The following is a 12844-nucleotide window of genomic DNA, read 5'->3' as shown; positions in this document are numbered from 1 at the left end:
GCAAATAATGAGATTTTTGAGGTAGTGACTACAACAGGTCTTGCAACATCCACTTTCAAACCGATACCCAGAACACAGTAGAGCTAGGTATTAAAAATTTTCAAACAATACAATATAATCTACTGTGTATTAATTTTTCAAGCAATACATTATAACCCATGTGCAAATACTGCATTAACTCTAGTGGAGTTAAACATTTATTTATGAATCATTGCTTGTGTAACCAAAAAAAACCCAGTAAAATATGCAGGAAGGTTTCACCACAAAACTAATGGTTACTAAAGATATAAGATAAATAAAATCTTCTGTTAAGCAATCAATAATGCTGTAAATTGAACATAAGTTTGTGGTAGGCTAATCTAAAGGAATAATAAAAAAAAAGGTTTGCATCTTCAATTGCACCTTAAAGTTAATATTTGATTTAGTGCATTAAACTTTTAATCTTGCATACTCATGACCATACTACAATCTGATGTGTAAGGCTACTTGACACTCTTACTATGCACTTGGAGATCACCTTTTACGCGATTTAAAACCTGTTTTGAGCACTGACTGACTTCAGAAATCTTCATACACTTCAGATCTCCATCAACAAACCAGTTATGCCAACATCCAGCTAAAAAGTGTGATTGGCAAGATTGGCTCACAACAGAAGTTTCACATACCTCTTAAATCACTACAGTGCCATTATTTTAAAATTTTTTCATGTTTGTTTTCCTCTCTATCCAGAATTGCCTAGCAAATAAATTACCTATTCTTAACCTTGATGATTAACTATTTCATTAAAAACAAAAAAAGCCCAAAGCCCACCTCCTTCCAGCAATTCTGTCAGTGAATAAATGACTGACCAACTTGCAGGTTTTTGTAACACAGCCTTTTCCAATGCAGTAACAAAAATCCAATACTATTTACCTAAAACAGAATAGTCCCTCTAAACAGTTTCCACTCACATTAATATTGCCCACATAATGGCTAAATCATACCCCAAACTCAACCACAGAGTAATCAGCAGTTGCTGAATCCCGTCAGAGAGAGAACAGGTCAGGCACGTTGAAGTTATTTTTAAATGATCCTAATTACAAGATAGTTTTAATTGTGGGTAACAGCAATAGAGACTTAACGTTAGTTGTAAGTTTCAACAACTGAAAACATTTTTAATAAAGAAAAAGAATCATACAAGCTCTGTAAGAACTCTCCTTATTCTACATTTATTTACAAGACTGTATCAAAGGTCCCCAGCACAGCATGAGCAGACCAGGTTTGCCATTCTTGGCAGGACAATTTCTCACCAGAACTCTTCTCTATAGGCAGCCTATTTTTAAGAACAAACCCCCAGCTTTCTTTCATCCTATTTTTGTTTGTCTTTTTTATTTCTAAGACATTTCTTTACAGAGTGTTAAATGTAATAGTCATTTAAGGTATATTTATGAAATAAATAGAAAAAAATCAGTCTTCTGCTTCTGATGGGACGAGTCATATCAACTAGTATTTTAAACAAAACACAATCCTCTATATAAAAGAAACAGAGCTCAGTTTTGCTAAAGGCAATATTTTTCATTTTTGAATGGGATAAAACCCCAAACAACTGATCTGAATAATTCCCTTTTATTAAGCAATAAAATAGTTAAGTCAGAGATTTAAAAGTACTATCTGCACCCACAAGACGAGCTTCGTAAGTACTATTTTCCTTAATTCCATCAGTGCTCTTCAGAAAAATAGTGCAGTCATCTCTGACAATCTCAAAAACAAATACTAAATACTTCATCACTGAACAAGATTTTGCATCCCAAAATTTAACTGACATTGTGCGTTTAAACTTCAGGCAGATGCAATGTGGACTTAGATCTTAATCAACAACTCCCCCCAAAAGAAAGTTTTTTTAACATTCAAGGAAAACTGGAATTAGAACAGCCATTATTTCCTTTTGGAAAACTACAATTTTCTGAATTCAAAGTGGCTGTAATTGGGGCAGGGGGAAGACCAAACAAAGGTTTTGAAGTCTTGGCTACCGACATGCTGATAAAAATTTTAAATGTAAAACCCCACAATTTAATCCACTCCCTTTTCAATATGTCTATTTAACTCCTATGTACACCTTTAATGACTCTGGTAGAGAAGAAAATCAGCTCAAATACGTTGACCAACAATGAAAGCTAGGAACAGAAGTTACATATTCATGTTTGTACAATAGTTACTAATAAAGCTCTTTGAATTGCTCATTGGAAAAAGCAAACCTATCCCCACAATTAACAATCTGGATAACTTCAGATGACAGGCTGCTGGCCATAGCAACACCTAGCAAGATCTTTGAGCTTTCTTTTTTGTTGTTGATGGCAACAAACTGGGGAATGCAAAAAATCCATCTCATTTTCAGTCCCTTAAGACCACCTCTCACTGCTGGCAAGAGTAAACTAGCCTCTACAACATGCCAAAGTGTAAATGGGAAAAGCAACCCTACATAGCCCACTGCTCTAAAGCTGAAATCAAATTCCTATGAATATCCCAACAAAATTTCCTTATCTTGTCAGACTTGTCAGTTGAAATTTAGCTTTACTACTAAATGCCTGAATGCTGTGGCTATGATTAGTAAAATTAATTACATGAGAAATATCAGCTAATACTATGCTAGTCACAATTTTCAGTGTATACAAGATAAACTAGAAACTAACTGAACATCTGTCTTACTAAAACAGCATATCCAGTATTTCTTGTAAAAGACATTAGGTATTTTCGGCTTCACTGTTTTCCAGTTTCACATGTCTAAATACAGAACATGAACTTCAACTCAAAGTTAAAGCAACTGGAGCTAGTATTTTCCTTCTCTTGTCTGACCAGTGTTTGCTTTACATTTCTTAGGATTTACCTGAAATATTTCACAATAAAGTATTTTAAAAAATAAATAAATCATAGAATCTCCTTTTCTCTATCTATCTCAATATCAATGTTCCTCCCTTCTACTCACACAGAAAGGATTCATTTGACCAAGCATGGATTTCTACATCTGACCTGTCAAGTAAACTTCCTATCTATCTGTTTACACTAAACAGACTCCCAGGGCCCAATTCATCTGCCATTTAAAGCATCTACTGGGGGTCATCTTAGATCACCCTGAAGAATAATCTGTGTCTGTGATCTGGTGTAAATCTCTGATGGCTGTCACACAAACAGTGGGGAGCCCATTGGTGATAGTTTAAGCAATTACTGCCCTCAGGTGTTGGATTATTCTATAGGAACCTACCAGCCCTCTCTCTTCTTCCCCAAACCTGACTTTGTGGGATGGACTATGTGCTACACCTTAACACCACCAACACACAGATGAACACATTAACAAAACCTACTGATTTTGGTAGATTTGTGCAAACACAGGAGCAAAAAAAAAAATCAGAAGCAGCAGAGGCACAGGTAAAGATTTCATAATACTGACCCTGCAATTGGAACATCATCTTCCCTGCCAAGGCAATAAAGGAGCAGGGAAGAAGTTTACATATAGCTGTTTGTTCAGTGGCTGCAAGTCTGTATCGTAGCTTTTTTCAAAAATTTTCAAATTTTTCAAAAAAAGAGTTTTCAAAATTTGTGGACTAACTAATGATACCAGTGATTAAATCCCCCAAACTATAAAAACATTATGGGACTTCTAATGGAAGTTTCACTGCAAAACTGTGGTGTGCAAACTGGAAGGGCAATTGTATCAATGCTCATGTCATAAGATAGCATCAATTTTAATTAAATGGATTTTAGTTTGTATTGCTTGAAAATGTAACAGTATTATAAAATGTCCCCCTCTTCCAAGAAATTAATGCGAGTGGGGAAAAGACAAATGGAGATCTTGAAAACTTAGGTTTATTTAACAAAAAAAAAAAAGTGTAACAACTGTTAACTTACTGTGTAGAGTTCAGTGACAAAGTTTTCCTGTCCTGTGAAAAATGCCACTATTTCAAACTGTTTCCGGTTTCACATCAGGAAGAACTTAAGCTCTCTCAAGGTTTTTCATGAAAAACATGAGAGAGGAAGAGACCATAAAGCAACTGACTTCAGAGCCACACTTCTCACTCAAATGTCTAAACCAATTACCTACTCAGGCTACTTATTATTGTCAGGCAGGTTCCTGTAAATTCTTCCTGATTTTCTGGATTTGAAAAACCTCTTAGTAAGTTACTACCCATTTTCTTTAAAGTTTCAACAAATCTTTAAGGAATCAAACTACCACCTAGGAACGTTTCTATCAGTTTCTGTGATACAGTAACAAATATCAGGACAAGGATCAGTTCTGTCTCATTCTAAGCCTGAACAGCCTTAACAGGTGTATGGAAGGAAAAATGAAATGTTTTAGTCAAACACAGAAAATTATTGCATAAAATACCTTTACAGATACCTCAGCAACTGAAACAATTTATTAATGATTAGCTAAATTAGTTGACACATTCACTCAGTGTGGACAAGGACCAATCACCTCAATTTAAAAAATACACTTTTTTTTTCTCCACTAAAAAACACAAACTCATTTTTTAAACAATTAAACCATTTTACAATATATGACATAATACTACTGTCAGATCCACAGTGGTGAAAAAAAAGAATATCTTACAATTGCAAATTACCATATCTGCCATGGCATTTACAATTACATGCTTCCCTTCTTTATTTACTAATTAAGAACAGAAAGGATGTAAGGGGAAGGGAAGGAAGTCACAAAGGATGAAAAGAAAAAGGAGTGAAAAAGAGAGAAAAAAATAAATATTCCCACTAGAAGTCATACTAGATTAGTAATATCCTGAAAATAGGTAGAGGTAAGTACTAGTTACATGGTAAAAAACCTAAAAATTGTTGAAGAAAAAGAAATGCGCTTCGATGCAAACTTAAAAGAATTTAAGCTGAACCATTTCAAACACAGCAAATGCTGTCATAAATATACTGGCATGCTCTGGGACTATCATATGACATGAACCACAGTACAGAAGTACATACAAAATCAATCTACCATACTTACAAGTACAAGTGGTTCAACAAATGCAGAAATCAAAAAAAGCCAAGATTCAGATTTGATGACATGATGCTAACTAAACTTTACTCTGGTAATTCCTTAGTAACTACAAAAAATTTGCTGTGATGCATCCTTAGTTAAGATTTATTGCTCTTGCAGTTTGACAAGTATGCAACTTCTTCAGAAATGTGTTAGCTTGCAGTTTTGAAGCATATTGTCACTTTCCCACTGGTTCCTCTTCAAATACAGTGGCTCGCCTTTTACAATTGCCCGTTAAAACACAAGCCTTGCTAACATCAGCAAGGCAAATGAATTATCAAACCAGCTTATTACAATCAAGCCTGTATAACTTCTATCAACAAACATCTCATGAAAAAGGATGCATCTATTTCCCTTCAACACTTAAACAGAAGACAGTAACTTAGGATCATAGTACAATACTAGGGACTTTCTTAGACTTACCCACCCTGTGCAACATAATCATCCGCCTTTGAGAAGGATATTCAACATGCTTTTTCCTCCTACCGATAAAATTCATATGTAATTTATTTTACTGTTTACAGACAACGCACTGAAGTCCATGCAATGGCAATTCTCTATGCTTATTTAGACAAAATGGAAACTGGCTTCTAGCTTCATGGAACTCCACTAAACATGAAAAGAGGCAGACAAAACAAACAAAAACACAAAACCAAAGAAAACCCCAAAGAAGGACAACAGAAGACTCTAGAATACAGATAGGTCTGTTTCTGCTTCATATGGAGGTTGACTGCGGAGTCAAGAGGTTTTCCAACTGTAATAAGCTGTAAGTATATAACCAAGGATGCATTTTTTTCCTCTGCTCTTTCATACCCAAGTTAAAATTCAAATTATACTGAGAAATTACAGAAGATTTATTGGCTTTTTATTTCTCTTCAGCAAACTTATCAACTTTAATTTTGTCAGTGCAATGTATTTGCCAGTCAGAGTTGCTGAGTATTAGAAAACAAAAAAATCCAAAAGATCCTTCAGAGGTCAAGCACGTCTTAGTATTACAATTTCAGAATGACATTAAAGGCATTTAGGAAGGAGATTCTCAAGTCTGCTTTTAGAAGCATAGAGAAACACAGGGAGAAAAGACTCCAAAGATAAAATTCTGAAGTTGAAAGAAGCTAAGGTATGAAGTACTATGACTACTAATAGCTAGTAAAGACCACCTATTATTGGCTGAGTAGGTGGAGCTCTCCTTGCTGCATAGATGTGATGAACTGTTTGGTTTTTAACTCTATCCATGAAAATACAAACAGTGTTGCTAATTTAGAGAAACTAGAAAAGTCACCTTAAAGTTTTCATTAACACAAGATTTACAGAAAATACGATGTAAATTAAGAGTACTATTGGCTCTTTTGCTTAACCAGTTACACACAACTTACCTTTGCATACTAATCTGCTCTTTGCCGAGAAGCAGGCTTATATAGACTTCCATGTAATTTAGGCTCTCATCTAAAAAACATTCAATTGTTACAGAGATTGCTCACTTTTGTTTTTGTAAAGTTAATGGTGCCAGTGCTTATCTGTCTTAATCTGCAGGCACTCTGAAATACCAGATAAATAAGAACTGCTAAAAGCTGGATTCCTTTGCCAGAATTTGCATGTTTAAACGTACTATGTTCCTTTGCTTAGATGTTGGGAGAGCAAGGGAGATCCTCCCTTCAGTTTTGGCTCATCAAGGCCAAAATAAACAGCAACTTTTGATCAGGGTCCAGATAGGCAGATATCTGTGCCCAAATCCCATGGACAGGCTCCTGTGGAGACTTCTGAAGTTCAGAAGGCAGTATGACCTCGTTTCTTTAACGGAAGTGTCATACACAGACATAGAGGAGCAGCAAGAACTCCTGCCTACAACAGGAAGAGTTCCCATTTTTATGTGTGTCCTTCTGGAGGTATGCACCAAAAAGCTGTGGACTCCCTGAAAGAATGAATGGATGAATATTTTGTAACCTGTGTTAAAACAAAGACTGAAGAGATTGTTATGGTCAACCCAAGGAGGCCAGAAATTTCAGTAAACAAATCTCAACTCTGACACTCATCTGAAAGCATTTCTGGGAAGGTTTTACACATTGCAATACCACCCATAAGAACCTTGCATAAGGGCGTTAATACTGATGACCTAGTAGATTTTTCAAGGACTCACAGGATTTTATAACAGCTTTTCCTCAACTCTCAGCTCTTTCGCTTAGCGCTCCAGCCTGAGCTACATCTCCACCGTAGAAAGACAGAAGGGATAAACAACTCACAAAGACCCGTGCCTCTCCAGATCGTCATTCAATCTCTCTCGGCATTCATGACCTACAGTCCTCACTCCTGCATATCCTAGGTCTGGAAAACACTGCTGTAGGACTTGGAAGCTGCCTGTGGTGAAAGGCCTAGCTATCTGCTACTGAACGTCACACGGAGCAATAACATAGGGCTAGACGGACCCATGCCCAGGCACAGGTGTAGCACACCTTTAGCCAAGGGCACGTTTCCATCTCGGTGCATTATCCGTGCGCGCCAACCCTCTTCTCTTAACATCCCACGAGAAAAACTCCTAGAGATGCGCCATAAGCCCTCCCGAGCCAGGAAGGGGTCTCCGCCGCCAAGAGCTCAAGGAAAGCGGCACAGCCTCGGCAGACCGGCCCAGGGCTCCTCGGCGGGGCTGCGGGCAACCCCCGGCAGCGGCACCCCGGGCGCCCGGGGAGGAGCAGGAAGCGAGCCCGGCGCTGCTCCCAGCCGCTGCTCCCAGCCACCCCCCATGACACACCCCCCTCGGCAGCGGTCCGCGGCCCAGCCGGCCCGCGCCGCTCCGGCGGCGGCTGGGGGCACCGGGCCGCCCCGCCCCGGGGGGGGGGGGGACGACGCACCGACCGGCGCGGAGCCCCCCGCGGGAGCGGCTTCCCCTCCTCCTCGGCGGCGGCGCTGCAGCTCCCCGCCGGCCGCCCCCCGCTGCCAGCCCGCCTCCCGCCGTGAGGGGAGAGGGGCGGCGCGGAGCGGACGGCCCCCTCCTCCGCGGTTACCTTCCCGGTACTTCTTGCGCAGCCGCCGGTGGACGCTCTTCACCACCCCCGACAGCTTCTCCTGCTCCAGCTTCCGCTCCTGCTCCGGGGCCGGGGCGACGGGCGGCGGCGGCGGGGCGGCGGCGGCGGCCCCCGCGGGCCGTGGCTGTGGAACGGCCTCCATGGTGGTACCGCTGCTCCGCCGCACGCAGCCCGGCTGAGGGGTAGGCGTGAGCGCCGGGCGCTGTGGCAGGGCGGGCATGCGCGCCGCCCGCGCGCCGCCCCGCTCGGCATGCCGGGAGGTGGAGTCTGCAGCCCCCCCGCCCCGCTCGGCATGCCGGGAGGTGGAGTCTGCAGCCCCCCCCGCCCCGCTCGGCATGCCGGGAGGTGGAGTCTGCAGCCCCCCCCGCCCCGCTCGGCATGCCGGGAGGTGGAGTCTGCAGCCCCCCCCGCCCCGCTCGGCATGCCGGGAGGTGGAGTCTGCAGCCCCCCCGCCCCGCTCGGCATGCCGGGAGGTGGAGTCTGCAGCCCCCCGCCCCCTCAGGGCCGCGCCGGCGGGGCCATGGCAGGGCCCGGCAGCTGGTGGCCCCTCTGCGCCGTGAGGGCTCCCCAGAGATGTGGGTTTGCTTCGCTCCAGCAAAAGTTTCCACATCCCACAGCTGGAGCAGGTCACCCCGCGGTGCTTAATAAAGCAGGGGGGGAAATCAGGTGAAGAACAGACGGAGGGGCCTGGGGCAGCGCAACTTCGCAGCGGGGGCTCCTCTGCCTCCCTGCATTACCCTGGTTCACCAGCCACCCCAGAGACCCCTCTAAAAGATCTGAGGGTGAATCGCTCTGAAGTAGGGTGGTAAAACCCATTCCCCACCTACAAAAGACCTTGCAGAAACAAACTGAATTCAAAATAAGGTAAAGTGAACCTTGGCAGGTCGGTGTCGGTGGTGTGGAGATGGGTGTTTGAAGAGCATGGTTTTGTACAGGCTTTTTTTCTGTCATCATGGAGCTGCTGGGCCCATTTCTTAGCAGAGTACCATTGCTGACCTTATCTGCTTGGAAATAACACCGAGCAATGCCTGCAGCCAGCAGAACTGCCCTTCACAGGTGAAGACACAGTGCTCTCTGCCCAGCTTCAGCCTTCCACCAAAACCAAAGTACTTCAGTTCTCTCATTCAGTCGTTGTTGGAAACAGGATAAAACAAAACCACTCCTCACAAGATCAGGGCAGGGAAATCTGCCACGAAGTGGCTTGCTTGTTTGACTGGGCCAGAAGTAGCTAATTGTCTTCTCTGAAGATGTTCGAAAACATTAAGGAGGTAATTGCAGCTACAATTAAATCGGTGACAAATCTGACTCGGGTAGGGTCAAGATTTCATCCTAATAAGAAGTCAGTGACACAGGCAACTTTATGCAGTAGGGTGTATAACAGCTCCTTATCAGCACTGTGTCAGTCCTGCCAAAAAGGTTTTACAGCTGATCAGAGAGCACGCATGATGTTGTTCTGCTTTTCTGATAAATTATTTTTGAAGGTGCAATTATCACGACCAAACAGCAATGTCCAAACAAAAACTTTTCATCATTACTGGCTGCAAAGACATCCCTTCTTCACTTCACGCTGAGCTGTGCAGGCAAATACTGCATCGCACCCATTGCCCTGGAAGCGGATCACACATTATGCCTAAAGGTCCAGCTTTTTCAGTAGTGTTATTTTTCAGTAAGTGCTTAAAAACCTCCGGTGTAGTTCGGATCTTCCATGATATATTTACATGCCATTATGTATTTTATTGTGAGAATATTTCAATTTGAGGTTTTTTTCTCAAAATGCAGGAGAATAACGGACGCAGAATTTAAATTTTTTCTACTGACATCAGCACTAAGAAAGGGAAAAGAAGTATAGTGATTGAGTTATTCTTTTAGCTGTACTTTTAATTTTGAAACTGAAGAAAATGATCATGCATTAATAAAAAATATGTTATTTTACTTTGATTTGGAAAACATCTGAAAAATTGGCTTCTCATATCAGTTACTGTATTTCATATTCACCAAACTGATCCAGGAAGTCAAATCTGAAGTAGAAAGAAGGCTTGGGCTGGGGTTAATGATAGCTTTCTGAAATACTTCTATTTCTAGTTTTATTTGCAACTCCACCTAAGAAGAATTAAGATGGTGTAAAAAGAGGTTACATTGATAACTACTAGGAACCTTTTGGTTAAGGGTGTGCCTACACAGTGGTTAATATTCCTTCCACTTCTACATTATGTAGGATTTGGGGAAACACAGAATGAAGAGGAAAGCATAAACCAGTCTTCTGTGTGCAGCATGATACTAGAAGAGCACTGAGGGAGCCTTCTCAGAAGAGTAGGAGTACCAGAGTGACAGAAAAGAGATGGAGGCATTTGGAGGATGCCTAACAGATACTGTGGTGGCATCAATGCCCTCCCCAGTCACAAACCTCTAGACTTGGAAATGTAGGTCAAAATATGAGTGTATCTGTGGTTTGGAAAATTGGAAATCAAGTTGTATAATTGGAAAATCAGGGGGAAATGGCACTTAGGTGAAATATACTCTCCCAGAATAATAATTAAAAGTTACTATTTGAATGATGTTTACATTGTTTTTCAGTTCTCAGGAATTCTTTCTAAAACTAACAAAGTTGGTTTAAGTACAAAATGGTTTAAATTTATCACAATTATTTCAAAACTTACAGTTTTGATATTAAGCATACTTCAGTATTATGACTTTACACTGTACAGTTTTTACATGACTCTTCAATAAAAGTGAATGATGTTACTTTACATTTTCAATATTTTGATCATTTTTGGATATTTTAGAAATATATCAACAAGGAAAAAAAATCCAACTCATTACTTTAATGCACAGCCTACTTTCATATCTAGCTGTACAAGCTATTATTAAAAAATAGGAACTAGGGAAGTATCGAATTTTTATCATAAGTGGTTCTATATGAAAATAGACCAAGATACAAAAAGCATTTCTCCTTCTTAAAGAAGTAACTTAGAAGCTTAGTTTCAATAAACAAGTAAACAGCATTTACCAGATGTCAAATTTGTCCAGGAACAAAAATGAAAGAATACTTGAGGAAGAGGCATTATGTTTTCAGGACACACAGATACTTACCTCAGACTGCGGTGAGAGCTGGCTCCCAGCGACAGACTCTGAATGCAAAGCAATTGAAGGAGGCGCTTCCCCTGAGTGCTACAGAGATACGGGGGGATGATGGAGTGGGTGATTAATGCAGGACCAGTTCTGTCAGGCCTGGAACTGATGACCCACTTGCTCTATCGAGGTGGAGAAAAAACATGTATGCTCAATACGTTTCTTGAACACAGTACAGGAAGAGTCAAGGAACAAATGAAGACGAACATAAATCTTGTGGTTGTCCCCAAGATGCGAGGGCAGAACGAATGATCAGAATCCATACACTTACTCCAGGGGGATAGGACAATAAACTACCTGTGTCCTGATGGGGATGATGGAGTTTGACCATCTGGGAAAGAATAATTTTGAGCAGCTGGATTTACTATCTTGAATGTAGAAAATGGACACACAATCCTTTGTGTATTGCTTACTTTCTAAAAAGAAAAGGCCAATATAGGGCAGGCTAGCAGTTTCTTTTGACATTTCTGCAATATTTCAGTGCCCGTCACTTTTCATGAATAGCATTAGAAACAAGTGTCTGGATTCACGGGCCAGGAGGAGGAATAACCCCAGTCCTTTCCAGTAATGAGGTGGCTGGAACATTCACTGAGGATGTGGGAAAACCAGTTCACATCCTTACTCTGCCTGAGGGGAATCTGAACCCACATCTTCACTGTGAGATTATACAAAGTGGAAGTGCTCTTCCTTCCGGAGGGAAGGGTGACAAGCAGCCTATATTTTCAGTCTTTCTCCCCAGGGAAACTGTGGAAGAAAAGTAAGATAAAAAAATTTCTGAGCTATGCAACTCGGCGGTGCTTTGTTTCCATCTCTGTTTCATGGTACTTTTGATAATCAAGTCTTCTCAGCCTCTTCATCCCTTCTATGCTATAGATGCTGGTTGTTTGAAAAGGAACCAAAAAAATGACACAGCATCAAAGAGAAGAAACCTTTCTAGACAACACTCTCTCAAGTATGATGACATCATCATAAGAGTCTCTAATGCAATGTAATCTGCAAAAATATTACCAAAAGCATGTAATGATTTTAATGGAATACTGAAACACTGTGGTAATTTTAAAGGAATAAAAGGTTCTTTGTTGGGTGCAGAACTGTTTTTGCTACATATATCCAAAGGGAAAACAAATAGGGAGCAATAGTGTATTTGGTTTGAATTTAAGATTTTTTTCATTAACGGTGGAGACCACGAAGGCCACGAAAATAAGATAATTTGATTTAAAAAGTGGGAATCACATCCCTGAATTTGCACTGATGCAATTATTAAGAGCTGGCCCCTTATTACATTTCTCCAGACTACACACTTTAGTAATTTAGTAATTAAAATTATATAGTAATTAAAACTGCTACCCCATAACAATAATTTTGTAACTACAGATCCTGGATACTATTCCTGGAGGTTGACACCTCTAAAAGTAAGTTGACATCAGCAGTCCCCCTACTTGATCCCCTGTGTATTTTAGTGGAAAAAATAGGACTGATATTGACTTTGTTTTGCATCTGAAGTCCCAGTATTCACAGAAACAAACATTTTGCTTCTGGATAACAGAGTATTTGTCTACTGAAGGACCAATTAAAGTTGCTCTTCAACTAGATAGAGACACTCAACTTGGAGAAAAAGGCTGAAAAATCCTCACACATGGGGACTCATTGTGGAGTCTGATTATGGATCCTCAAGACC

General features: G+C 40.9%; 1 protein-coding gene across 1 annotated transcript in view; it reads right to left on the bottom strand.

Moving 5' to 3' along the window:
• The window catches only part of BMT2 (base methyltransferase of 25S rRNA 2 homolog), a 36117-nt gene extending 27833 nt beyond the window's left edge, over window positions 1–8284 (bottom strand). Inside the window, exon 1 of the mRNA XM_055808012.1 lies at window positions 8017–8284. Coding sequence (XP_055663987.1) covers window positions 8017–8257 — 241 coding nt within the window. The 5' untranslated portion in view covers window positions 8258–8284. The remainder of the gene's footprint in view (window positions 1–8016) is intronic.
• Window positions 8285–12844: the final 4560 nt, after the last annotated feature.

The sequence above is a fragment of the Falco peregrinus genome, chromosome 6, assembly GCF_023634155.1.
Source record: "Falco peregrinus isolate bFalPer1 chromosome 6, bFalPer1.pri, whole genome shotgun sequence".
NCBI classification, from domain to species: Eukaryota; Metazoa; Chordata; class Aves; order Falconiformes; family Falconidae; genus Falco; species Falco peregrinus.
The sequence above is the reverse complement of the archived record's forward strand: the minus strand, read 5'-3'. Positions and strand labels throughout refer to the sequence as shown.